The sequence below is a fragment of the Enoplosus armatus genome, chromosome 12 (genome assembly GCF_043641665.1).
Source record: "Enoplosus armatus isolate fEnoArm2 chromosome 12, fEnoArm2.hap1, whole genome shotgun sequence".
In the NCBI taxonomy this organism is placed as follows: domain Eukaryota; kingdom Metazoa; phylum Chordata; class Actinopteri; order Centrarchiformes; family Enoplosidae; genus Enoplosus; species Enoplosus armatus.
Window position 1 is genome coordinate 18,551,719 of NC_092191.1, and position 25,150 is coordinate 18,576,868.

Genomic DNA, 25,150 nt, shown 5'->3' on the forward strand with positions numbered 1-25,150 from the left:
AGTGTTGTCTAAAAAAAGCATGGATCTTTTTATTACACTTGGCTGTTGTGGCTCTGATAAGAGAAGTATAACCAACTTTATTAATGACTTACAAACTGGAGCCATCATAGGTTTCTGGCCATGTGAGAGATATATCTTATGTTCTCAATATTCCATCTATTAATTGCACTTACAAATGGAAGGTCTTAACCTGTGGCATTAAGCTGTCAGCATTATCCTCAGAGGAGCATGGAAATGAAATTCCAACACATAAAATGAAAGGTTGAGGTTGTTGTGAGTGCTTTCAACTGCACGTGTCAATGCATGAAAAGTGAGATATTGTTCAGACAACTTCAGACCCATTAGGAGGCCTCATCAGACAGTGAATAGAGCTGTTTGTTGTGCGCGAGGATCATGTTTCATGCACCAGCTCTGTCAAAGGTAAGGCGAAGATCCAGTCTTGGCAGTCGGATGACGTGGCTGAAGGTTGCGGACGATGCGCCGACACAGTTTCTTTACTCACCGTTTCAGGCATCGCTTTCCAGAGTGAATGGAAGCTGTGAGCCATGTGACTCGAAGCAGCCAATCCGATGTGCGTACGATGAGCGCTCGTGAAACGCTTACGCCATATGCGTACGAGAGCATCCCTAAAAACTGCCTCTGTCATACAACCAGGAAGAAGGTGGGATAGCCGTGCAAAGCTAACATCCCCAATCTTTCTGCATACTTTCTCCAAAAATAATGGGGTCGTCCAGGTGGAAGGTGGCAGCGGCGGTCTTTCTCGCTATAGTGGGCTCTTTATTACCTGCCGACGCAGATGAACATGAACACACGGTAAGACAGCGTTTTGAGAGGCCGATTGAAAAGGGGGAGCCTTGAAAATAATGGACGTTTGTGCTCTGTGTAACCTGCTAACTGTAGCTGCGACGGCTAGCTGCATACAAGAAAACAGTATTACAGACACGGCGGAGTGCATGGCTTGGCCTGTTGGGTCATTTATCGATACTTGCTGAGCTACCAAAGAGACAGGCATTCAATTAGCTAGCTAACTTATCGGCCTAAGTGCTTACGGCTAACGTTTGCCTGCTAGCTTGTTAGCACGTCTTCCACACTGGTGTTCACAAGCTTTCCTTGAGCACCGGCGGAAACTGCACTTAAGTTAGGCTAGCTAGCGTTAGTTGGTTGTTCAAGAAAATCAAAGCTACGAGCGCAATGAACGTGTAAAGCTTTTAGCCTCAAGGCAACCATTGCAAACGCGATTTCCCCGAAGTGATCACTGCGATGTTTGTTTTATTAGCCAACGTTATTATTATGTCGAAACACCGGGTAAACGCCAGGGCCTCACGGTATTTCTTCTGTCTTGTTCGCTTTTGTCAGACCCAGCCACCTTAGTTACAACTGGTTAATAAGGTGTACTGTGTTGTCTTTTTCACGTAATACAGTTGCCGTATGCGCTAGAAGCTGTTAAGTTAGTGGAAGCACATTGGAGTTAACTTCATTAAGCAAATGTAGCAAACGTTTCACTTTATATAGTGTTACGCTGACGCATCAATAAGTGTGTTACATTTTCACATGTTTGCATGAATTTGAATGCTATAGCGCCCCTCTTACCAATCAGTTTCAGTGGAAATGTGATAACACCGTTACTTTAAGTCATCTGCTTTTAAACACCAGTGTCTAAATCAAATGCACCTGTAGTTGTGTTGTTACTAATGTGAGGGTGAACATTCATTGAAAGTTATTTAGAAGTCACAGACTTTTTCTTGTAGAATGTCAGATATCTTCCATATGAAACCAGTAGGACTAGCAGAACTGGTGGAGCATTCCTGGACTTCACAATAAGAGGTCCTGTTTTCCCTTTGCAGTACACAGATAAGGAGGAGGTAGTTTTATGGATGAACACAGTGGGGCCTTACCACAACCGTCAGGAGACGTACAAGTATTTCTCTTTGCCCTTCTGCGCGGGCTCCAAGAAGACCATCAGTCATTACCATGAAACACTTGGAGAGGCTCTGCAGGGAGTGGAGCTTGAATTCAGCGGCCTAGACATAAAGTTCAAAGGTATTCTACTGTTACACAGACTTTCACCTGTTGAGCACTCGTGAGCATTGAAATAATTTGTCACTTGTCTCCAAATATCTGGGTCTATTCTTTTCTCGTGTCGTTTTCCTAACAAAAATAATATGGTATACATGATCCCTGCAGACGAAGTCATGCAGACAACATACTGTGAAATTGACCTGGACAAGGCCAAGCGGGATGCCTTTGTCTACGCAATAAAGAATCACTACTGGTACCAAATGTACATAGACGACCTGCCCATCTGGGGTAAGTGATACCTCTTTTCCTTTTTTAGAAAATTGACATACTGAATACATGTCTGTGTTTTGAGTTGACTTTGTTTTGGAGTATTACTGTAGTATTTTCTGGCTCTGTCTACCTGTGTCTTCCATTCTGTTATGAGTTACTGATTTGCTCATTAGCCCCTTACAAAGGTTTGCAGTGACACTGGCTACTTGTGTGTCAGTGTGGTTATCTTGATATTGGGGGAAGTTAAACCAGTTCTTTCTTATTCAAGGGTGGGACTGTCCATTCATCCTTGGCCAGCCTACTAGAGGTGTAACAATACACACAGCCATGTATCAGGTGGCTTACTTAAAGGCACTCAAGTCAGTACGTGTGGTGAATCAAACAATTCAATTCAGCATGGATTTTTGTTCAGAATCTGCTGAACAGTGCAGTACTCTGTTTGATTAGCTGCTTTCTCCAGATTCAGTCAACTGAAATGTTTTTTTACTTTAAAATGTGATTGTGATGCACTTTGTAGAGCTCTCCTTATTTCTGCTCTTTTTGAAAATGTATATGACACCAACTTGACTTGAATGAATCAAACCTTAAAATTTGGGACAAATTACACCCCTACGACTTACAGTATTGGTACTTTCACATGCGGAAGAGAGCTTTTGACGCTAGCCTTGAATGTGAAGTCCTGCATTGTTGTTCTATGATAAGAAGCATATTAATGAGTCACTGTCACTTCAGACTCTTCTTAAGGCTTCACTCACATATGTGGTGGTAGTTTGTACAATGGTGCCACTCCCAACACTTGCTCAAACAGCTGTTGTAGGTAGTGGGTGGGGCTGTAACGTTTACTCAAGACAATTCTCCATGTTATATGTCCCATACTTATGCCTTAATCTCAATACATAGATATTGACTTTGACCTCATGTCCGGTTTGCCAGGGTGGTAACTGAGCCAGTGCGCTTATCACCTGATTTGAGACAATGACACGTTTGGTTGGGGTTATTCACAGAAAGCCTGGAGCTCAGTAACAGCGGCGCTGCAGTTAATCACTTTCTGACTTGCAGCACTGTTCACTACAGTGTCTTAGATTAGATTCAGCTCACCTGCCCTGAGAAAAACATTGCCTGCCAAAGTGAATTTGTTATCCAGAATAATGTGCATTTTTCATAGTAGTATGTAACCATACCTGTTACCAATACTATAATCAGAAACGGTGTGATACTCACTAAACGCACATTTAGAGCTTTATGGAAAAGTTTCTCATTAGGGAAACTACTACCTCTTTTTAGAGGCCTCACATCTACTACAGCATGTGTTGCCACATAAGGAATAGCATAACATTAAGTTTGTCATGTACCTGTGCAGTGGAGTAACAGGAGGATAAATGTGCTTTTTTGTACCTAGAATAACAGGCAACCAGTTGGGAGTTGAGTCAGAGTGATTGTTTTGCGTCAAACTGATTTGCTCAGAGTTGGAGATTGTTTATGGTGGCCTGCTGAGACAAACTTTAATAACAGCTGAAGCATAAAGACTGCATCTAAGAGATGAATACAGATGATGCTGTAACAAAGTTAACAAGTAGTGGAGCATGTGACCTTTATTTGACACTTACACTTCCTGATTATTAATGTTATATAACCAAAGGCTCAGTATTTACACCTGTCCGTTTGACCACTTCTGTATGGACCAGATCTAAGTCAATGCATGTCTATTTTTTTTTAAAGGTATTGTTGGTGAGGCAGATGAAAACGGAGAAGATCATTACCTGTGGACGTACAAGAAACTGGAGATCGGCTTCAATGGCAACAGAATTGTTGATGTAAATCTGACCAGCGAAGGGAAAGTCAGACTCGTGCCAAACACAAGAATCGCGATGTCATATTCTGTGAGTGCTGAATGACCCAGTCAGTGGTCCTTTTTATATGTTAATACTGATTTTATGTCAGTAGGATGTGTCTTTTAATCTCACGGGGCTCGGGTCATGTGAACAAGTTCATTTACAGTTAATATAAGGATGTTAATAAACCTTTGCTATCACAGGTGAAGTGGAAGAAGTCAGATGTGAAGTTTGAAGACCGATTCGACAAGTATCTTGATCCATCCTTCTTTCAGCACAGGGTGAGTTGAACATTATACATTTGGTTTTCAGACATCTGTGCTCCATCATGCAAGCCGAGAGCACCATTGGCTTGTTGAAACGGCACACTTGCGTGTTACCTGTCAGAAGGTACGAGTTGAGCCCTGTACCATGATAGGTACAGTGTTATTGACCGACCTGGTAACTTTTGGCTGGCTCTTGAACTGAACGGTGTCAGAAATCCAGCTGGGCTCTTTCTAAAAGGAAGTTTGGCTGATTTAAGAGACTGAACTTTGTAATCCACCAGTTACTACAGCCAGTGGGTGAAAAAGTGTTTCCTGCCCTGACTTGTACAGTGAAGCTGAACCCACTGAGAGCAGGGATTTTACCAATGAGTGCTTGTACCTTGAAATATCCTGAGTAATGCATTCAGCAGGTTTTTACTGCTGCTGCCCACCACTACATAGTTCATTTTGTTTTATTGAGGATTTAAATATTTAATATGTTGTGTTTTGATGTAATAATCTTTATAACGTGGTTGCTTTTTAAAATAAATGTTGATTTTACTCATCCTGTTTTTAGATTCACTGGTTCTCCATCTTCAACTCCTTCATGATGGTCATTTTCTTGGTGGGTCTTGTGTCCATGATTCTGATGAGAACACTAAGAAAGGATTATGCCAGATACAGCAAAGAGGAGGAAATGGATGACATGGTAGGTTTTTACTGACTTAGCATTAAGATGACATTTTTAGGTTTGGTCGTCATGGTTTTCTTTTGAGTTTTAGCGAATGGTGGTGGTGGTTGTCTTTCAATGACAGCATGCAGGATTCTTCGTTTTCTTTCCAAGTTGAGAGTTTTTGATCCTCTGCATGTGTCACTAAGACTTCATGGTGTGCAAGAACGTTTTTGAAATCTTTGTCACTGTACCATCAGGACAGAGACCTGGGAGATGAATACGGGTGGAAGCAGGTGCATGGCGATGTGTTTCGGCCGTCAAGCCATCCGCTGATCTTCTCCTCGCTCATCGGCTCCGGCTGCCAGATCTTCTCTGTGTCCCTCATCGTCATCATCGTCGCTATGGTTGAGGATCTGTACACAGAGTGAGTGCCTGGTTGTGGTTGTGGGTCAGATACCAGGTTTGGATCCAGTTTCAAGTTATTAAAATAAATCGCCTTTATTGAGCTTTTTGTTGAGCTATATATATATATATATATATATGTTATGTTATATATGTTCAAATAATTTAGCTGAAAACAAACATGCAATCCATCGGGAAGAAACTGAATTTTGTTTGTTTTTTGTTATGTAAAACCACTGAAAGCAAAACCTAGATCCTCAAAATGATTTTTGCTTTCGAACCTGAACCCTATGTAGTTGTCTGACTTAAACATTTTTCACAAAAATTCTTTGTGTACAAATGGGGGAAACCACAAAATGAATGGGTCATTAGAGGAAGAAAGGTAAAACACTATAAATATGAAATACCAGTCTTAAGGGGAATAAAGCCTAAACACAGAGGGAGTAGTGGATTTCACAGGGCTCCACTCATATCATTTTTCTCTGCAGGAGAGGGTCCATGCTGAGCACAGCCATTTTTGTGTACGCCGCCACCTCCCCTGTCAATGGCTACTTTGGGGGAAGCTTGTACGCAAAACAAGGAGGTAATAAAAATAATGTCCATGCACCACCTTCTCTCTCTCCTGGATACGGGCTATTGGCTTGATATTTCCTTTCAAAAGCTGTTGTAAATATCTCACATCATGCTGTTTGATTTGTCTGACTAATACAGGCAGAAGATGGATTAAGCAAATGTTCATTGGGGCCTTTTTGATCCCAGCCATGGTGTGCGGGACTGCATTCTTCATCAACTTCATCGCTATCTACTACCACGCCTCCAGAGCCATCCCATTTGGCACCATGGTGGGTGTGACACAGCAACACCTCCCTTAAAACCACAGAGTTATGAGGAACATCCTCTGAGGCAACAGCTTCAGTCCATCTGTGTGGCTGTGCTGCATGATCCTCTGGCTCATCTGAGGAACATTGAAAACAGATCCCATCATATAAAACACATTCCACATGACACTTGCTCCCTGAACTGAAAAATGAGTTCATTCCTGCATTTAATGCCAAAGTTTCCAAAATAAACTGTAATCAACAAAAAAACCTCGAATGCTTTCCACAGAAACTCTTCAGGTAATTACAAACAGCTGGTTGTTGTCTCGACACAACAATCAAGTGTTGTGTGAGATCAGATTATGTGAGATCAGTCATAAGTGTCAAGTAATCTTTAAATCAGACCATGAAAAAGCCATGTCACCGCCAACAGACCTGGAAATAAATCTTTCTGACACTCTGATTTTACTGTGTAGTATTAAGGAAGAGATGCATACCTGTCGGTAATAACGTAGCAAAATTACGTTTTCCTCCTCTGCATTTAAACATAACACTTTGATTTATTAAACACAACCCGAAAAACAAATGTTTACTTCATCCTTCTTGTTAGCGCTAAATCCCGCAGTTTATTTTTTGACCGCCCGGTCCCTTGAGGTTTGCATTAATTCCAATGCCTCTAATTTGTACCTCTTGATCAGGCTATGAGCAGTAATTATAAAATCTGGGAATCACGAGATCCAGCACCTATTGATAGTTCAACAGTTTATTAAAAGTCACTGAGCTGAACATTGGGGACACAGTCACAGGACAGTTGAGATAAATCTGAAACCTGGATGTTGGCTGTAAACACAGACCCTCCATCTGAATATTAATCATTGTTGTCTCCTGCAGGTGGCCGTCTGCTGTATCTGCTTCTTTGTCATTCTGCCGTTAAACCTAGTGGGAACAATTTTGGGGAGGAATCTGTCTGGTCAGCCAAACTTCCCTTGCCGAGTGAACGCTGTGCCGCGACCGATCCCCGAGAAGAAATGGTAGGTGTGGCCCCGCGCTGGCAGGGCCGATTTTAGTGTCAGAGTACAGTACATTTTTAGGAATTTACCTTGTGACACTGGAGCAAAGTCTTATGGCACATGGACAGTGTACAAAAGTGACTATTAAAATTTACTATTGATGATAGACAGCACATATGCTGCACATACTGTATAATAGTACTGGAACAAACAAATATTGTCATTATCAAGTAATCTTTTCGTTTCCAATAATACGACAAAAGGTTCATTAATTTAGTTTAAAAATGTCCTAAAAATAGTAAGTAACTAGAGTCAAATAAATTATTTTGTTTTACTGGCAACCCAAAGACTTTCAATTTACGCTACGAAACCGAGAAAAACAGCAAATAACCAGCAAATTTGGGGGATTTTTACAAGACAAATGAATTAGATCCATAAGATGTATCAAAATACTTAAAGTGCATTGATTAAGCGATCGTCTCAGCACTAACTGTGCAGCATCTGGTGTGCATTCAAACATCATGGCATACAGTATATTTATGGTTGTAGAGGGAAGTGTGATGACTGATCAGTGGGCAGTGAGGAAGTAGTTCTTAATGCATGAAAGTAATCCTAAGTGTTGTAGTGTGTTCAAGTGTTACACATCAGGTTTGAAGTAGAAAATGGTTTTGCTGTCTGCACAAACTCTTTGGGTAATGACAAATAGCAAAGCAATATGCTGGGCGCTGTGGCCAGCTGCCAACAGGAAATGGTAGATGTGACTTTAGGTCACTGTCAGGCTTCACTTGAATTTCCAACCTGTGTCCACCTATTCCTTATTCCTTCTCATAACACAGTAAGTCATGTGTCCCGGCCCTGGAGGAGGAGGGAGGGGGGGGGGGGTCTGACCGTGTACAGTCATATTGATATGTTGAATCTTGTGATCTCTCAGGTTCATGGAGCCGGCTGTCATCGTCTGCCTCGGGGGAATCCTTCCGTTCGGGTCCATTTTCATTGAAATGTAAGTCTGCGCTGTAATGCTGAGAGCTTTCTATGTGGTGAGATGGTCTTCGCAGCAGGTGACGTGTTTTCTGTCCTCGCTCTTCAGGTACTTCATCTTCACATCGTTTTGGGCTTACAAAATCTACTACGTGTACGGCTTCATGATGCTGGTCCTGGTTATCCTGTGCATCGTGACCGTGTGTGTGACCATCGTGTGTACGTACTTCCTGCTCAACGCTGAGGACTACAGATGGTGAGTGCAGACAGTCAGACTTCTCCTGCACTGTTAAAGCAATGTCACAGAGTTTAGTGGTGGAATATAATACCTTTTTATAACATGTTTGCTGTAAACCTCATGTTCACCTGCCTCAGTCCCTAATCAAGAGCTGAGAAAATTATTAATGATTAAAGTGTCAGTAATGAGTCCTAAAGTGACCTTAGCTACTGTTGATTTTCTGCTCGTCTTCTGTTTTCTAGGCAATGGACAAGCTTCCTCTCTGCTGCATCCACTGCTGTTTATGTTTACATGTACTCCTTTTACTACTACTTCTTCAAAACTAAGTAAGTTTTAGACTTCATTTAACCTCAGAACCACATGAAATAAGAGTCCCATTATTGGCAAAAAATCAAATCCATTTCTCACATGTCGTTTCATCCCGCTGTATTTCAGGATGTACGGGCTGTTCCAGACATCCTTCTACTTTGGCTACATGGCTGTGTTCAGCACTGCCCTAGGAATCATGTGTGGTGAGTCCTCCATCTACTTCTTTAGACTGTCCTGAACTAAAGATACTGATTTATTCAAAAACTGGTCTGTTACAGTACCAGAGACCTGGAGGAAGTATACTGCCACAACTTCATCAATCAGTTAGCTTTTTAGTAACAAAATGAATGTGAAAGACAGTCAGTCAGCGTGACTAGTTAGCTAAGAGGCAGAGCTCTTGAATATTCTGGTGCAGTTTCCAAAAGATTGGGCCTAATGCAAAGGCGTTATGTATTCTTATCCTAAGTTTGCTTGTACGAGTGTTTCAAGTTAGACTCTCCAAACCAAACTGCACAAACTTGTCGTAAATGGCTTGTTTCAACCTGATGAATGCTGCCTGTTCATAAGTACGGGTGCGTTCATTGAGATTTGATCATAAGCAAAACAACGCTTCATTCACAAAAACGTTACCAAAGAGTAAAAAGAATAATTTCACACTGCACAGCTTGAAGTCCTGCTGTTGGGAATCAGCAAACAGAAACATAACAAACATAGCAGTGTTAGCAGTCGTGTGGGACCCAAACGTTGGAAAATACTAATGCAGATGCCAAAGACGTGTCATTAGAGCAGCATCAGACTGTGAGGGAATAGTTTGACATAAAATTAGCTGCTGTGATTTTACGCTACAGTCAGAGGTTATTTCTTTTTATTTTAGTTGATTTCTGTGACATTTTTCAACTCCAAATTCAACCAGATTAAGGTATTGTAATCCTTGAATCAAACAAATGGAGAAAGGCAGACATGACTGTACATGACTCCTGCCACAAATTCTAAAAGGAACGAATGCTACAAGTTCACTCATACGTGCCACTTAGCAACGAATCTGTACGTACAAGTGGTTCTTGCACGAAGCCTAATGTGTTTTGAGGGCAGCCTGCACAGTTTTTCCACATCAGTTCTTCAGCTTTAATTGCAGTTAAATAGACTTTTCCTCCCCAGCTGCAAGCCAAACTCATTCTTCAGCTTGAAGAGTAATAAGCCAAGGCTGCCACCCACGTACCTTACAGCACCTTTTGTGGCGCTTTGTCTAATCTACGAGCTTCTACACTGTGCCTTCTGGGTTTCTGGTTATTTTGCTTTTCCTCGCTCAAACCTTTTATTGGATACCGTCACCAGCAATCATGTTGTCCTGTGATGGATTTACCTGCCAAGTGAGAGTAGAGCGTGATACCTGAAAGAAACTCACAAAGCACATTTGTTTTGCAGGTGCCGTTGGATACATGGGAACAAGTGCCTTTGTGAGGAAGATCTACACAAATGTGAAAATTGACTGACTAAGAAGCAAAGCAGCAACAACATGGATATTAATGGATTTGCCTATGTGTATCCTGTAAGACGGCGGCGGGCACAAGTCATTCTTTATTACTTTTCTTTCTTGCAAAGAGATTGTGAGAATCTCACTTTGTACAATGTAGTTTGTTTTCCATTTTCTGAATGAATTTCAATGCCGCAACTCAAAAGTGAACAAGAGCAAATCTGCGGGAGAGGTATCAAACACAAGGTTCTGTTTTTATCAGTTGCTTTCAAACAACCGTCGGGGCAAATGTTTAAGGCTGACATGGCTTTCTCTTTTCCAACCCAGTCCCACCTGAGACCAGAGAACATAAATGTTTATTGATGGAATAGTGTAGCTCTCTTCAGTGAAGAGGCCTAAGTGTATTGAAAGCCTTTTGTTCTATTGTGTCAGAATATTGGAGAGTTTGGGTTTGGGCCCGTGTTCTGACTTGATTTCTATTTTGTATTCTTGAAGTCACTCGAAATATCGTTACACAGTACAGTAGCTTGTTCAGATTTACTCCCACTTCAAAAAGAGGATATAAAAAGATATAAAATCATTCCCCCACTTTGACGATTCTTAATTCCCTGTTACAGTAGCAATCCATCCAGTTGATGAGAGATTTTAGTCCTGCTGTAGTTTGCTGTACAGATGAGAACAGAGGGGCTGATTGACGGTTGAGGTACAGTAAGAACCGATTTTTAAATGGATGTTTGATGTGATCCCATTTCCCCCGTTTAGTCGGGGTTTTCTTAATGTTTGGGTTTGAATGAAGTCTACTTGTAAAGATAATATATGGACGGGGGGGAAGTGTATATAACCTTAATAATGTACCTTTAGATGTAGATCCCAAATGTATTTTCGTTGTACAGATTTACTACAGGGTGTTTTTTTTAAATGAACCGTTCAGTTAAAAACAAAAAAAAGAGATTTTGTTTTGGTTTTCCTGTCTTTGTTTGGTGCTTGGGATGGGGCTGGTGGCGCTGTTACATCTTGCCTGAAATTGCATGAAGTTTTCACCAAACCATCTGCTCATCAAATTCCACTTCAGTCAGCGCTGTCAGTTTTTCTTTTTCCTCGGGCTCAAAATGTAAAAGGTACATTTTGATGTCCAGTAGGCCTGCTTATGGACACTCGTCTTATTTTGATTTCATATATTATTTAAAGCTTTAAAAAGGCTCTACATCTTCTGGTAAGCCATCTCCCTCTTGTTCTTTCTGTTGCCTAACCTGAAGCATCATTTGTGAATGTCAGAAGGAATGAGGCGACTGCTTTGTTTCTGCAAACATACTGTACAAAGTGAAGTTTATGTACACTTTAAACTAGATGTTTTCATAACCACACACAGTGCAGCGGAGTGTTTCAAACGCTTTTTTCCATTTTGTGTAAATACAGTATGTACCCTACTTGTATGAGAAGTGGCAATGCCTTTTTTTTTTCCTTCTAATTTCCAGTTCTTCCCCACTGAAGTTGATTTTGGCACCTCATGTTGTGTACCAATGTCTGATTAGACATTTTGAACCTGCATATTAACTTGCTGTAAAAGAGAAAATAAACATGTTTATGTACAGGGGTTATTAAGTGTGGTTTTGACTTCGAGGGTAAATATTTTTGAACTAAATTATTAGATAAGCTCTTACGCAATGGACTGTAGATGTGTATTACACGGGACCATACAGTAGCACAGTTCAATGTCTGTTTAATGCAGAAGGTGATCTAAATAAAGTTCATCAGTCAGGAAAATAAGACCACTACAGCACAATCTGGCACATGAATCAAAACTAAAATCTGTCATTTATAAAGAATATATTTATTAGTGTATTCAGCTGTGTATGAGTAAATACAACTTATAAACTGTAAACTAAGAGTGTACTTTTATTTTTAGATTTGTACCGTTCACTGCTTTAGGGTTGTGAACTTCCTCAGTTGACTTTTTCAAAGTACTCCTTGGATCCTTCTGGGGTCGGTTTGATCTGAAAAGCAAACGGTTGCACAAAATGAACTAAAAACTGATTCAAACTGCATATCGCACACACTACTCGTAGATAATTAGCGACTCAATTTTTAAAAAAGGACAGTGGGCAACACATTGAGTCTACAGCAAATAAACAGGAACACTTCACTTTCAGTACTGAAGGGTTGAAAAGGATATTGTGTTTGGGGAAAGTCTTTTGGGGCAGCACGTACGGACGCTATCAGGCGTTGAAGGAACTCACCGTTGGGGACTCGGGGGTCCAGCTGGCCGGACACACCTCGCCGTGGGTCTCCACAAACTGGAACGCCTTCACCAAACGAAGGGTCTCTTCTACACAACGGCCCACCGGCAGGTCGTTCACACTCAGGTGCTTCACCACACCGTTTGGATCAATGATGAACAGGCCCCTGAACGACGAGGAGAACATGAAGAAATGATCGAACTTTCTAAACAAGTTATGAGGTTTTCTACAAAACACTTAAAAAAGTAAAACACAAAAATGTATTAAAAAGCGGTCATTCAGGCAACAAGAAAAATTAAAGCAACACAAAGTCAGTACTGTAGGTATACAAATAACAGTAGTAATGCACTAACATGGACACGGACAGAAATAGCAGCAACTGTACGTTGTATTCTGTTCTCCATGTGCTTTGGTTGGGTCATATCCTTCCAAAATCCACTATCTCCTACTATTATAGTAAACACATGTACGCTGACATTATGCAAGTTCTGCTGTTTGTAACTGCAGACAGTATGCAACATGTTGGCAACAACATCTTTGTCTTTTACTTAGAGAACATCTGGATGGGACGCACAGACTGTGTTGGCAAAATCAAATTCAATAAAGCGTGGATATGGGCCTTTAACAAACAAACAAACAATGTCAAATATATTTTGAGGGAATATGAGCCAGATACTGCCAGGGGATTTAACACATTGTTTCAGCCAGTTCAGTTTTAAAGTTCCATTCATACATTCAAAATCTATTTCCTTTAGCCCACCTTCAGTGATAGCTTTTTTTGACATAGTGAGTTCGATTCCTCCATATAAAGTTGAGTTGGTTTATAGACTTAACAAAGTCTGAATGCTAATGAAGATGCAAGCTGAACACCTCTAGAGATACGTTCCATTTTGGTGAGATATGTTCTACCGAAAATAGATAGATCTCTTTGTAACCACACATTAAGTTCACATTTACGTTCATCTACTTTGTTTGTCAAATTAAGCAGCTCACGTTGCTTCTGATCTTTTGTTACATAAATACCAAGGGATTTTACCACCGTTTTGACAGGTATATCATAAATTACATTTTGTGCCTGTTCATGAATAGACAGCAATTCACATTTGGCGGCAATAACATTGTAAATAAGAACCTAGTATGAAGACAATCGTATAACTGTAAATTGTATTGAAAACACATTTGCATGTCCTGTAATGGAAGCTGTGACTTCCTAAAGAGCTCATAACGAACCCACCTCAGTGCAATGCCAGGACCCTCCAGCAGCACCCCATAGTCTCTAGAGATCTGCTTGTTGAGGTCGGACAGCAGGGGGATGTGGATGTTGCCCAAGCCTCCAGTCTGACAGAACAGCATGAACTGATTAACACTGACTGCTGCTGATAATAATAATAATAATAATAATAATAACACATTTTCAGATGATTTTACAACACAACAGACACACAGTACACACAGGTCAGTCATTTACTAAAGGCTCCATTATGGAACACATCAAAGGATGAATGAACCTTGTGTCTGTTAGTGAATGATTATTAAACGGGGGAGAGTACCTTGCGTGGAGTGTTTATCCATGCCAGGTGTGTGAAGTGGGAGTCCACAGACACTCCCACCACCTCACAGTTAACGTCGTGGAACTCACTGGCCTTGTCGCTGAATGAGATGATCTCTGTTGGACACACGAACGTGCTGCAACATGAGACACACACACACACACACACACACACACACACACACACACACACACACACACACACACACACACACACACACACACACACACACACACACACACACACACACACACACACACACACACACACACACACAGAAACAAAAGGTACTGTGAGTGAAAGGTTTACTGAGCCAATCACAAAATCACCACAGCACCAGTCATCAGCAGTGGTACCTAGTGTAGACAGTAGATTAATTAAAGTGCATTTGAATCAGAAGGTTGGGAAAGCCATCACGTTATTCATTTCATGCATGTCACAAATACTCACAAATCCAGTGGGTAGAAGAAGAGGACCAGGTATTTGCCCTTGAAATCAGCGAGGCTCATCTCCTTGAACTCCCCATTGTGGACAGCTGTGGCCTTAAAAGCAGGAGCCGGCTGAGTGACAGCAGGGGCCCATCTGGAAGTGCCTGATATAGAAAAGTCAAACACAATCTATTCACTCATACTATTTGCTTTGTAAAACCACGGTAGCCCTTACAGTGTGGAGTACAGGCACATCATACTGAAAACTAGACCTCTCTCTACACAATCTCACTTTCCATAAGTGAAGATAACGTGCCGTGCCTGCTTCTGTCCAACTGTAAACTCTCATTTTTAATGTTTTGAAATCTTCTGGAAGCTGTTTACTGAAATGGTCAAATGGGACATGCAATCAATCTGAAATTCCTTTTATTAAACAACTTGACCCACTGCAGTACAGTAATTACACAAAGCAATAACATCAATCTTAACTGCAGAATGCTGTCAGTGCAATTGTATTATGATGATACGATCATATCAACGACAAATACCAACTAACAAAATGAGTTCCTGAAGGGGTTTCTGATCAGTTCATTGCCATACACATCAATTTGAATATTTTATATATATGATAGGGCATACAGTTGCCTTAATGTAATACATTTCAGTAACAACATATGATGATATTGCTGCCCAGCTATAATCTGAGGACGTGTAATAACTACACAACAATGAATAGCCTATTTCACCTCGATGATCCTGGTCATCGTGCTGCTGAGGAAAACTGAATCTGCCAATTATTTTCTAAATTAATCGATGAATCACTTGGTCTTTAAAATGTCAGAAAATCCAGAAAAATGCCCATCGGCTGTATATTCTATGACTTTGGTTTTGTACATACTGGTAGAGAAACAGGCTCTCTGAAGTGCAGGACCGGTGAGGACTCTTGCAGCCCCAGATGCTCCATGTTGACATGCTCCTGTGACTTTCAGCCCTCCAGCTGCAACTCTTGCCTAAAGAAATGTATTCAACATAAATAACTCACAGAAAAAATACTTCGCTATAGTGTTGTCCAAACTGAACTGTCCTCCATGAAGGGAAAACATGTCCTTCCTCCATTATCTTTCAAAGCTTTCTTTTGCTGGTGCCACTTCATAGTCTAGTGAGGAAGGATTGAACGTGCAAGATGCTCCGGAGCTGCTCCGGGCTTGTTAAGAAACATTAACGAATATGAGGTTGTGTTGTTGGACATTTGATGCCAACAGGTTCTGCAGGCTGAACAAGACCACATCCTGTGCCAAAAAAATGAATGACATTCAAGAGCTGCAGCTTTCAGTCTGAGATGTTAGAAATAGAATTTTTGTACAAACGTATTGTTCTAAAGAATATACTTGAAATGAAATACGTATTTTAAATACAACAGAATATCCATGACATTTCAATAATGACTTACTTTCAGTTTTACTTCAAACAAATGTTATTAATAATTATTTTTGCCATTGTATATCGCACCACCTTCAGGAGAGAGAAGTAACATCTTTTTATTTTACATGTTAAAGAAACTGGTTAGTGGAGATATCAAAGGGTAATTCCAAAAATAGTCACATTAGGAATAAAACTGACGCTGCACTTGTGACCACATCCCACGCAGTGATATCAGAGCAGGTGTTTTTCACCTGCTGCCGAGGACAAAATGCCTGCTATGATGACTCTAATTTACCAGCGGGACTAAAGACAAGCACACTAAAAACAAGTAAGCTTTGCCTGAGCCTGCACAATATGCTTTACTGCAGGTCTGATGTGGATTTAAAAAACACTACATGTGGAAGAAAAGAAGAAAATACTGAAGTTCATATATTTCTGTTCTTATGAGTGTTTGTCCAGACAGGCTAGTCGGGTTATAGGCTGGAGGAAGTGAAGGCTGTCACAGAAATGCATTGGTTGGACTTAATTGATTTTTGGAAAGAAGAAGAAAGTGTGCTCAATTTCTAAACTTAAATGGACCCTTTTCACAGCAGACATTTTGACTTGTCATAGTAGGAAAAGCACAGGTGTTAACTGTATTATTTACACAAGTGATTTTCCCACAGTAACCTGTGAAAAAGGCGTACTGTATGGATAACTTCCACCTACCAAGGTTTAGCTCTACTCCTCCAGGGCAGCTCTGTCTGCAAGACATGCTTATCTAATCATTAGTAATCCTCTAACCTCATGGCCTACAGCCCCGTTTTTGTATGACTCTCAAGCCATCGACGGCTGATGTAACAAACAGCAAACTGTAAAATCACAATAACAACCAATAGCCATTTTGTTCATACTGAAAAAAAGTGCGAAATACCAAATGATATACTTTTATGCTGCTGTTGTGTTCACTTCCACCTAAAGAAGACAGGCCTACTGGAGTATGCTGCATACACAACATGAAGAGTTTTTTCACAGTACACATTTTGACATGTTACAGCAGAAAAGGCACCGGAGTAATTAATAACATAACAAAACATAAAAGTATCAAGACATTAACATAAAACACATTAAGCGTAGCGTAGCTGTCCTTTTATGTTGTTTTGTTAGAAGTTTAGAATGAAACCCGGACTGTCTCTGCTTTCTAGCTTGACAGAATATTATCCGAGTACTTCTTGTGAGCCTTCCTGGTCTAAAACTGCGGCGGCGGACCAGAGGTTTGTCCCCACAGTGTCATTAGGTCCTCTGGTTTAAATGTGCGACACACACGACATGACAGCGCCTCGGTGCAGAGGTGAGTTATTCATCAATACCGGCTATCGACACTAGTCAATTGCTGATTAATAAATACCAAACTAAGGCGGAACAGTGTCGATAGCAAATGTGATGTTGTGTTGTAAGAAGTTGTACTTACAGAGGTCCTGCACAGTCTTCCTATGGTGGCTGCCATTTTGGATTCTGTCAGAGGAGGGCGGTCTGAGCAGGTTGAATTACGTCAGTTAACGCACGTGCTCGACTCAAACCTGTCCTGTGATAAGTTAAATAAAATATTCACTTCTGCTACTCTGGCCATTTGGTTTTTCAATCATGTGCACCTAAAAACAGCAGTGGAAGATTGTTTCGGGTACAAATGATGCTCTAAAAACAAAAAAGAAGCTGTCATGCTGCCTTCAGGTGCTCCTCGTGAGCTCCTCAGGTGTTGAGAGAAGGATTTATGTTCCTCACTGACCTTGTGAATAGCAATTTGGAAAGTCACAAGAGCCCAAGTTCTATTCACTGGAAAAACAATAAGCTGAGAATTATTCATCAAAATCATTCAAGTCTTTAGATGTGTAGTTAATTGTTTAAAAAAAGGCAACATAACGCCATTGCGTGTGACATTTTGCGTTCTTTATACGCCCAAACGTTTTGCATCAGCCCCTGCGCTCTCTGCTCCATAAACAGAACACAACGGCAATTTGGATATGATAGTATTATAACTTCCGATATTTCCGATGTCCCAGAATGTAGCATTTAAAAACCCGCCCACAGCTGATCACGTGGTTGAAGGCGGAAGACGTTTCTAAATAGAACTTGACCTCAAAAACACGAGAAATACAACATGTGTACTGTAGTAGTGTTATTGTAAGTGATTTACTTTATGAGAAGTACTTGTACTCGTTGCTCTAATGGATCCTAATCTGTTGTATTGGAGGAGCCAGGGGCAGGTAACTGTGCACAGTGTTTTAGCATGCAGTGCATCATCAGTGAGGAGGATATATATTATACAAGTTAGTTACAATGAAACTGTGCTTACATCTTAGTTCCTCTGATGTTTTTGATAAGTGCTGAACTGTACCTTTGCTCTTTTCCAGTCTTTCTTCAGTCGGCTAAAGATCTGGCTTAATCTCCTTGATCCCACCTTGCTGCTTTCCTCTGATGTAAGCAGCAGCCTCCACACTGATCTCATACTGTGAGATGATGAGTAGAAAATATGTGGCGTTTAACTGATGATACTGCTCTCCTCAGGCTGAAATACAGAAGGCCCACGCTCTTCTTGGAAGCGGAGAGACACTAAATGAAAAGGTCAGATTATGTTTATAAACCTATGAACAGCACAGTGGTCAGTCAGCCAGCAGCTCATTTGCTTACACGTGCTTGTTCTGTTTCCTCCTCCAGGGTGGACATGCACCCACCCTCTCACTGGTGAGTCTTGCAAGAAACACAAAACTGCAAATAACATAAGATTCGTCTGTAAATAAATCAGAATCCTGCATAAACACCACTGCAATGACTCCCCCCTCTTCCTGTTTGTTCAGCCGACAGGGTTTGACTGTTATTGTTATGTCCATCTATGTCAAAGTTTGGCTTTTTTTATATCTTTGAATGTGTCAACACGTGCTCTCCTCTGGAGGCTGTGGTGTCCAGATGTTGTGATTTGAAGGAGTTGAATGCGCTGCTCTTGGTGAAAGGTCTTGATGACTGCTCTGTGTTTACAGTCGTCCGTCCATGCTGATTCTGGCGCTGCTCTTCCACTAGTTTTCCGCCCTCCAGGTACAGTCCAATCCAGGCTTTTACAAGTTTTGAATAGTTTCCATCCATTATGAAAATGGTCTCAGGACAAAGTGCATTCATATCATGTAATACCGACGTTCATTAGCTGTGTAATCAGGCATTAAATAAGTCTAAACATCGTACATCGTACACATAGTGTGTCATGTATATTATTACTATGTAATTGTATCACTAAAACGATTCTTTTGAAAAAAAAAGAAAAAGAAAATGACTGTGTCGTTTCCTTTCCAGCGTTGTTGCCCATATCAGCACCTCTGGTACGTGAGTCGTCCAGTGAATATATGAAGACACTTTGGTCTTGATGGTGGTTGTGAAATTAACTGGGGGAAAAAAATATATATATATATCATTTTTTCAGGTGGTTGCCAGCTTTTTGCCACATAGCAGTGTCAAACCCGCTCTGTTTTGGCAGGTAATGAAGCGTATTCATCATATTTATAAAAATGCATTACCTGTGCTACAACACATTAATGATAAAAAATGTATTCTTTCAGTTTTTGCTGCAGAGTTACAGTGCTGGGTTCAACTATGCAAACAGAAATTCTTCTTCAGAGCAGGTAATATATACATATACATTCAGATGTTGAGTTACGAGATGTGTCGACTCCTTGATTAATCTTCACTCTTTAGTCGTTGAACGTCCTCCTGCTTCTCTGTATCTGTCTTTCTCTGTCACCTCCAGGGGAAGAGGACGTCCATGAAGCAGCTCCTGTTGATCGCTGGGACAGTTTCCTATGCGACATGTGCAGGGGTGTGTGTGTAACGTGATAAACTATGTTGACGTCAATGTTTCAAGTAAACTTTAAGGTTTTAAAAAGTTAAAACATTTTAATTTCCTGTATCTTCTGTTTCAGGCCCTTCCTCAAATCGTCATTAACCGGTTTGGTGTAAGAAGCGCACCGATCCAGACTTTCTTTAGGTCGGTATTACCAATCCCACTGGCAGGTAAGTTCTTTACATAGTATTGTATCATAAATCAGAATACTTTATTATGCCTGTCTGATAGTAGATACATAGGCCTGTTATAAATTCACCCCAAGGTAGACACAAAATGGTACATTATTTGATTCTTTTTTTGTGGTAATAGTAAGTCAGCTGGCTGGATCCAGTAATAACAGGTCGGACATGTGTAACTCTCTCCAGCTGCTCTGGCCTTCTTCAACATGTTTACTGTCAGAAGTGAGGAGTCAGAAACTGGGATCCAAGTGTTTGACTCCAGTGGAAATCCTGCCGGCCTCTCTAAAGCAGCAGGAGAAAAGGTTATTTAAAAAAAAAAAAGGGAGCAAATGGACAAAATGAAGTGTTCTTATTGAAAAGCTGCAGTGCTGAATGTTTTTCTCTTTTTGTTCAGGCTGTGAGGGAAACTGCGTTGTCAAGAGCGGCACTGTTTGGTACAACGGCTGCTGTTCCTAATGTCCTGGTTTTGCTCTCACAGAGGTCAGTCGCTTAGTTCCGTTCACCTTGACACATTTTCAACCCGTTAAGACTTTACAAAAGAGACGTTCCTTTACAGAACGAGACTCTTCCAGAGAAACTCGCTTCTGGCTGCTCCTCTCCGTCACATAAGTGCTGCGTTTGTTTTGGGCCTGATGATCCCCGTCTCGTTCAGTCTCTTTCCACAACTGGGAACGGTAAGATTCATGGTCCGCCTGTGCTGTAATGTTCTCCTTATGGTGAACTCAGCTGACGTTGAGCTTGTTTTACAGATAAGGAAGGAGAACGTGGAGGAGGAGCTGCAGGCTGCAGCACATGACGGACAGTTATACTACCATAGAGGACTCTGAGGATGTTTTATGTAGTAGATTACTGGATAGCATCATAATAAGTGTCTTCTTTAACATCATGCAGCTGAAAATGTACCATGCATGGAGCCCACTCAAAGATGAAATGCAGCTTTTCCTCCCAGTTTTCATGTGAAATATTTGGTTTAATACATTAAAACAAGCAGGAAGCTACTTTCTGATAGTAAATTTATTTAGTTGGAATATTATATGTATTTATAATAGATAGGAAATATTACATCAATTCATGAAAATACATTTAGTTTTGTATGTATTGCACTCTGTGTTTTATCTGAAATACTGATCCTTTTGGCAATGTGGTTGAAAATGTACTCAACTGTAAAACAACAGCGCTAACTATACATTGATAAAACAAAAATAGAACCTGACCAGTAAGACACGCATAATGCAATATAAATCAATGTGGACGTGGAAGCACCAATCAATATTTAATCAGCTACGGCTCTTTTTCTACCCATCACCTTTTTATAAAACACTGTTTGAAAAAGCCTCATAAGATAATAACACAATCTGCTTGTATTTCAGTTGTGTGCGGCACTAAAGTCATTAGTAAAATACAAAATGTGTTTAATACAAAACGTAAAATAAACCCACATGTTGTGCAATGCCTATTGCAGTTGTGATCTAATCGGTGTGACTCTTCACAGCGGGTACTCAATATTTCAGACCAGGAACAAGATTTGTGATGTTTGTAAAGTGCAGCTTTGCACTGTGGAGTGGAAGCTAACATCTGGAAAGCACTATCAGGAGTACCAGCTGAAAAAGTACCGGCTTATTTGTCTCCATTTCACGTTGGAAACAAGTACTGTAGCCTCTTATTGCCCATAACTACTCATGTTAAAAGGGCAGGGCCCTAGCTTCATCTTATATTTTTCTTACTGTCACCAAATCCCATGAAAAGGCCAAAATCAACAGTGCGTTAGTCCATCTTTAAATACTTTCCTACTGTCTGTGGTGCTCAGCTCCAAGCCCATTGGTTCCAGCTGAAGACGGGAATTAAAAACGCCCAAAAATATATAGTTTCATTTTTAAAAAGGGCAAATTAACCTCCTACAGCAGCTGGGCTCTGGCATTTTTAACTCAAACAGTAGTTTTTCATGGGACTTGTTGGCAATAATAAAGAAATATTGCCAAACGTATCCTTTAATTCTATGATGTAAAACATCCTGGTATTGAGTCATGTCACATATTAGCACAAAGTGCAAGTTAAACGGTGATTCTAGTGACGCCTTCCGACCTCACATGAGGGTTACTGTGAGGAAGGGCCTCTAATGATAACCGTGAGAGTGCGCACAAGCCTTTCAGGAAACAGTAACTATCCCAAAATATACAAAACAGCACAGCCAGAGTCCACGCGGCTGACAGCGACGTCTTCCTGCAGCGCAGCTTTATATCCGTAAGAGCTGCTCGGCAGCTGCCAGATGAAAGAGGAAGTTCTCTGTCGCCGGAGGGAAATGATGCTGCTTTAAACCCTCCAGTGTGATCTTAGAGTCTTCACACTCGTCAGCCAGGGACACCAGGTTGGCAAGGACCTCTTTTGTCTTGACAGAAATATCCTGTGAATTAACGCGCGGCCGTCATGTTACATTCAAGGCCACATGTCTTACGGACTGAACACGGACACGTTTGGGAACTCTCACCTTAATGACCTGACTGTCTGACCTCTCGGCATCTTCAGCAGACTGGACGATGAGGTGGCCGATGTCCTTGTGCAACTTCCCCATCGCCATGGCCTCTGTGGTGGGAGACTGGACATCAGTCTGAGGGAAATGCCGTCCTGCCCTCTCAGGAATCAAAGCGCTCTTACAAACACACTGCGCTCTCGTTTGAGCATACTGTACCTTTGGCACTCTGGGATACTGTGATGACGCTGTCCGGGAGGTTCACATACACGTCAAACAAGTCCGATCTGTTGCTCACTTCCGGATCTACGAATCCTGCTACATATCCTGTGGAGAGAACGAACACATCGATGCATAAATAATTCATTTCCCCGCCATGAGTTGATCACGATTTACTGTTAATTACAGTAAATAAACCTGGAGGCAGCCTCACCGGGGCATTTCTTGAGATCCTCTAGTTCGATATCAGTCAGGTGCACATATGGGTGCAGGATGGACCAGTCTTTCCTGTGCCACGTCAGAGTGGGAAGAACTCTGAGGGGGAACAGGTACAGAGTTTCCCACAGATGATTCTCCACCACGAAGTGATAATTAAAGTAAATATATTTTGAATGTAAGTCTTAAATGCACCTTGTAAACTCCAGCAACGCTTCAATCCGAGGGTGATGGACTATGATCCTCTTCTTCAGCATGAGAGCGGTATACAGGATGATGGTCTCCATACCGAACTGAGAGACCACGTCTGAGGACGAACAGAAACATGGAGGTAAGCTGGATGACCAATTATCTTCGACGCAATCCAGAGTGCGTTTTAAGTGAATGTTTCTGAACCACCATCAATTTCAGTGTTTTTTTTCTTCTGTATTTTCACATTAAATGGGAAAGACCACATTTATCGTTGTTAACACGTGATTAAAAACACCTCTTCTACTTAATGTTCCTCTTACCTTTGACCGAACCAGCCAGGTACGCTTTCCGAACATCATAGTCCTTAATTAGAAAGGAGCCGTTTTCATCACTCTGGCAGATTCCTTTGGTGAGGACGGCGACATAAGCCTCCATCATTTTCACCGGACTGCCGTGTTTGATGTACATCCTGGATAACGAACAAAAACACACCACTCAAGTGAAGAAACACTCTTTAAAAGAAAAGGTGTAGAAACAGAGTCATCCGGACTGCACACTGTACCTGCAGAGTATTCTACTAAGCGCAGCATACTTCTCAGGGTTGAAGTCTTTTGCTGTAACAACTATTGAAAAATGAGTGACCTATAGAGACAAAAATAAGACTCAAATATTAGATAGAAAGATAGAAATGCTGCACTCCTTGATTCTAATGACGGCAGAGTGTCTGGACGCGGTACCTTGTTCAGTGCTGTGGGTTCCTGTACCTCCACCGTGGTGATGTAGTACCAGGTGCGACAGAACTGACCGAACACAAAGGTGTGGAAATCCCGGGCGTCCTGTGTCAGACAGCACTTGCTGAGCAGGACTTGCCTCAGGTCTGAGCCCACGGAGGGGTAGCACCACACCCACAGTGTGTCTCCATTCACATCTTTCTCTGGGTAGAAACCACACTTGAACATCATATATGAATCTTAACATAATAGATGGACAGACATTAAAAAAAAGACCATATCTTCATCACATTGGGGGGGGGGGGGGGGGGGCTGTGATACTGGATGCATTAAGGAACCCATCCATGACCCGGCTCATTAGGTTATGCTGCTTAGCATGCAGGAGCAATGAACCACTGCGAGACATGGAGCCCTGCTGATGAGACGCTTCTGGGTCACACTGGTATCATGTGATTCTGCAGCAATGTACAGCGAGTCTGAGGCGCCGACCTGGCTTGAAAACAAAAACAACCGAGAAACAAGAAACCACCTGTGAAGTGAAACTTACCGATTAATCCGACGCTCAACATAAACTGCGTTTCAGACGCTGCCATATCCCATACCTGAAAGAGTTCAGAACCACAAGTTAGCTGCAGAGAAACCACCTTCCTCTGCGGACACTAATGCAACGGTGAAGTACCTTGAGAGCTCCTGCTAGGTCCGAGTACCAGAATGCGATGCGGGACAGATTTTATAAGACCGTAAATGTGTTAAAACTTGTCAGTGGCCTGGGTGGGATTTCTGCTGTCAACAGACTTTCCTCTCTGTGCGAAATCTCTTCCTTCTTCCGGGACAGGAGGAGACGCGCCGCTGACAACCAATCATGGCTGGCGATAATTCAGCGGTAAAGGTGCGTTCATGGTTTCACTGAAATTATACATGTATATAAATAGAACTTTAAAAACTTGTGAAATACCAATAAATAATGCTGCCTACACTTCTGATTGGATCAGTCAGATTAGCAGTCTTTGTAAATCATCTGATACATGTTCACTGATTACAGTAAAATAGTAAGCTAACTATATTTTGGGCAAATAACTATCAACTAACTATATTTTGGTAATATTAAATGCATTTCTCATTGGTCTGGCACAAGGCTTAGTCAAAAACAGAGATAGCCTGATCCTTTAATATCTGCTGATACTGAGGCAAAACTGATGTTGATTTTATTATGTTCTTGTACGTTTTTCCTTAATGCATCTCCACAGTGCACATTTAAGCTACACTGAAATTAGGAAAGCAATTTAGATATGTTTGACAGCAGAACAGCCCTGCTTGAAGAAAATATAACCTCTGTCACAGGTTTCCTTTGATGGTTTTCTATGATATTTAGT

At 41.2% G+C, this 25,150-nt stretch overlaps 4 protein-coding genes across 4 annotated transcripts; 2 read left to right on the top strand and 2 right to left on the bottom strand.

Moving 5' to 3' along the window:
- The first annotated feature begins 720 nt into the window (after positions 1-720).
- tm9sf3 (transmembrane 9 superfamily member 3) lies at positions 721-11,859 on the top strand. Its single transcript, XM_070916398.1, has 15 exons — positions 721-813; positions 1,845-2,040; positions 2,185-2,307; positions 4,009-4,169; positions 4,325-4,402; positions 4,944-5,075; positions 5,297-5,463; positions 5,930-6,024; positions 6,153-6,283; positions 7,151-7,290; positions 8,201-8,269; positions 8,357-8,503; positions 8,728-8,811; positions 8,921-8,997; positions 10,220-11,859. The coding sequence occupies exons 1-15, from the start codon at positions 721-723 to the stop codon at positions 10,285-10,287; spliced, it is 1,761 nt and encodes a 586-aa protein (XP_070772499.1). The 3' UTR covers positions 10,288-11,859.
- Positions 11,860-12,078: 219 nt separating this feature from the next.
- prdx3 (peroxiredoxin 3) lies at positions 12,079-17,400 on the bottom strand. The gene is made up of 7 exons (XM_070916400.1): positions 17,356-17,400; positions 15,382-15,493; positions 14,506-14,647; positions 14,056-14,191; positions 13,740-13,843; positions 12,506-12,671; positions 12,079-12,262 (listed from the first exon to the last, which is right to left on the bottom strand). The coding sequence occupies exons 1-7, from the start codon at positions 17,389-17,391 to the stop codon at positions 12,212-12,214; spliced, it is 747 nt and encodes a 248-aa protein (XP_070772501.1). The 5' UTR covers positions 17,392-17,400; the 3' UTR covers positions 12,079-12,211.
- A 629-nt stretch (positions 17,401-18,029) lies between these two features.
- On the top strand, positions 18,030-21,000 carry sfxn4 (sideroflexin 4). Its single transcript, XM_070915858.1, has 14 exons — positions 18,030-18,148; positions 18,296-18,361; positions 18,450-18,506; positions 18,600-18,626; positions 18,920-18,974; positions 19,227-19,252; positions 19,354-19,407; positions 19,490-19,552; positions 19,678-19,746; positions 19,850-19,940; positions 20,139-20,254; positions 20,347-20,432; positions 20,509-20,626; positions 20,702-21,000. The coding sequence occupies exons 1-14, from the start codon at positions 18,110-18,112 to the stop codon at positions 20,777-20,779; spliced, it is 945 nt and encodes a 314-aa protein (XP_070771959.1). The 5' UTR covers positions 18,030-18,109; the 3' UTR covers positions 20,780-21,000.
- A 194-nt stretch (positions 21,001-21,194) lies between these two features.
- On the bottom strand, positions 21,195-24,577 carry dennd10 (DENN domain containing 10). The gene is made up of 10 exons (XM_070915857.1): positions 24,457-24,577; positions 24,325-24,379; positions 23,784-23,980; positions 23,609-23,688; positions 23,367-23,515; positions 23,050-23,161; positions 22,853-22,953; positions 22,639-22,746; positions 22,438-22,532; positions 21,195-22,353 (listed from the first exon to the last, which is right to left on the bottom strand). The coding sequence occupies exons 2-10, from the start codon at positions 24,368-24,370 to the stop codon at positions 22,186-22,188; spliced, it is 1,056 nt and encodes a 351-aa protein (XP_070771958.1). The 5' UTR covers positions 24,371-24,379; positions 24,457-24,577; the 3' UTR covers positions 21,195-22,185.
- Between the last annotated feature and the right edge of the window lie 573 nt (positions 24,578-25,150).

What these genes read in the sequence shown, in the direction of transcription:
- tm9sf3 (XM_070916398.1), top strand. Translation starts at nt 721, where the DNA reads ATGGGGTCGTCCAGGTGGAAGGTGGCAGCGGCGGTCTTTCTCGCTATA. An exon ending in AGACGACCTGCCCATCTGGG is followed by an intron (nt 2,308 to 4,008) that starts GTAAGTGATACC and finishes TTTTTTTTAAAG; the next exon opens with GTATTGTTGGTGAGGCAGAT. An exon ending in AACGCTGAGGACTACAGATG is followed by an intron (nt 8,504 to 8,727) that starts GTGAGTGCAGAC and finishes TCTGTTTTCTAG; the next exon opens with GCAATGGACAAGCTTCCTCT.
- prdx3 (XM_070916400.1), bottom strand. Translation starts at nt 17,391, where the DNA reads ATGGCAGCCACCATAGGAAGACTGTGCAGGACCTCT. An exon ending in GAAGACTGTGCAGGACCTCT is followed by an intron (nt 15,494 to 17,355) that starts GTAAGTACAACT and finishes ACATTTCTTTAG; the next exon opens with GCAAGAGTTGCAGCTGGAGG. An exon ending in GGACCCCCGAGTCCCCAACG is followed by an intron (nt 12,263 to 12,505) that starts GTGAGTTCCTTC and finishes TTTGCTTTTCAG; the next exon opens with ATCAAACCGACCCCAGAAGG.
- sfxn4 (XM_070915858.1), top strand. Translation starts at nt 18,110, where the DNA reads ATGGATCCTAATCTGTTGTATTGGAGGAGCCAGGGGCAG. An exon ending in ATGCACCCACCCTCTCACTG is followed by an intron (nt 18,627 to 18,919) that starts GTGAGTCTTGCA and finishes CTGTGTTTACAG; the next exon opens with TCGTCCGTCCATGCTGATTC. An exon ending in CTGGTTTTGCTCTCACAGAG is followed by an intron (nt 20,433 to 20,508) that starts GTCAGTCGCTTA and finishes GTTCCTTTACAG; the next exon opens with AACGAGACTCTTCCAGAGAA.
- dennd10 (XM_070915857.1), bottom strand. Translation starts at nt 24,370, where the DNA reads ATGGCAGCGTCTGAAACGCAGTTTATGTTGAGCGTCGGATTAATCG. An exon ending in GGATCTCAAGAAATGCCCCG is followed by an intron (nt 22,747 to 22,852) that starts GTGAGGCTGCCT and finishes TTCTCTCCACAG; the next exon opens with GATATGTAGCAGGATTCGTA. An exon ending in CAGACAGTCAGGTCATTAAG is followed by an intron (nt 22,354 to 22,437) that starts GTGAGAGTTCCC and finishes GTTAATTCACAG; the next exon opens with GATATTTCTGTCAAGACAAA.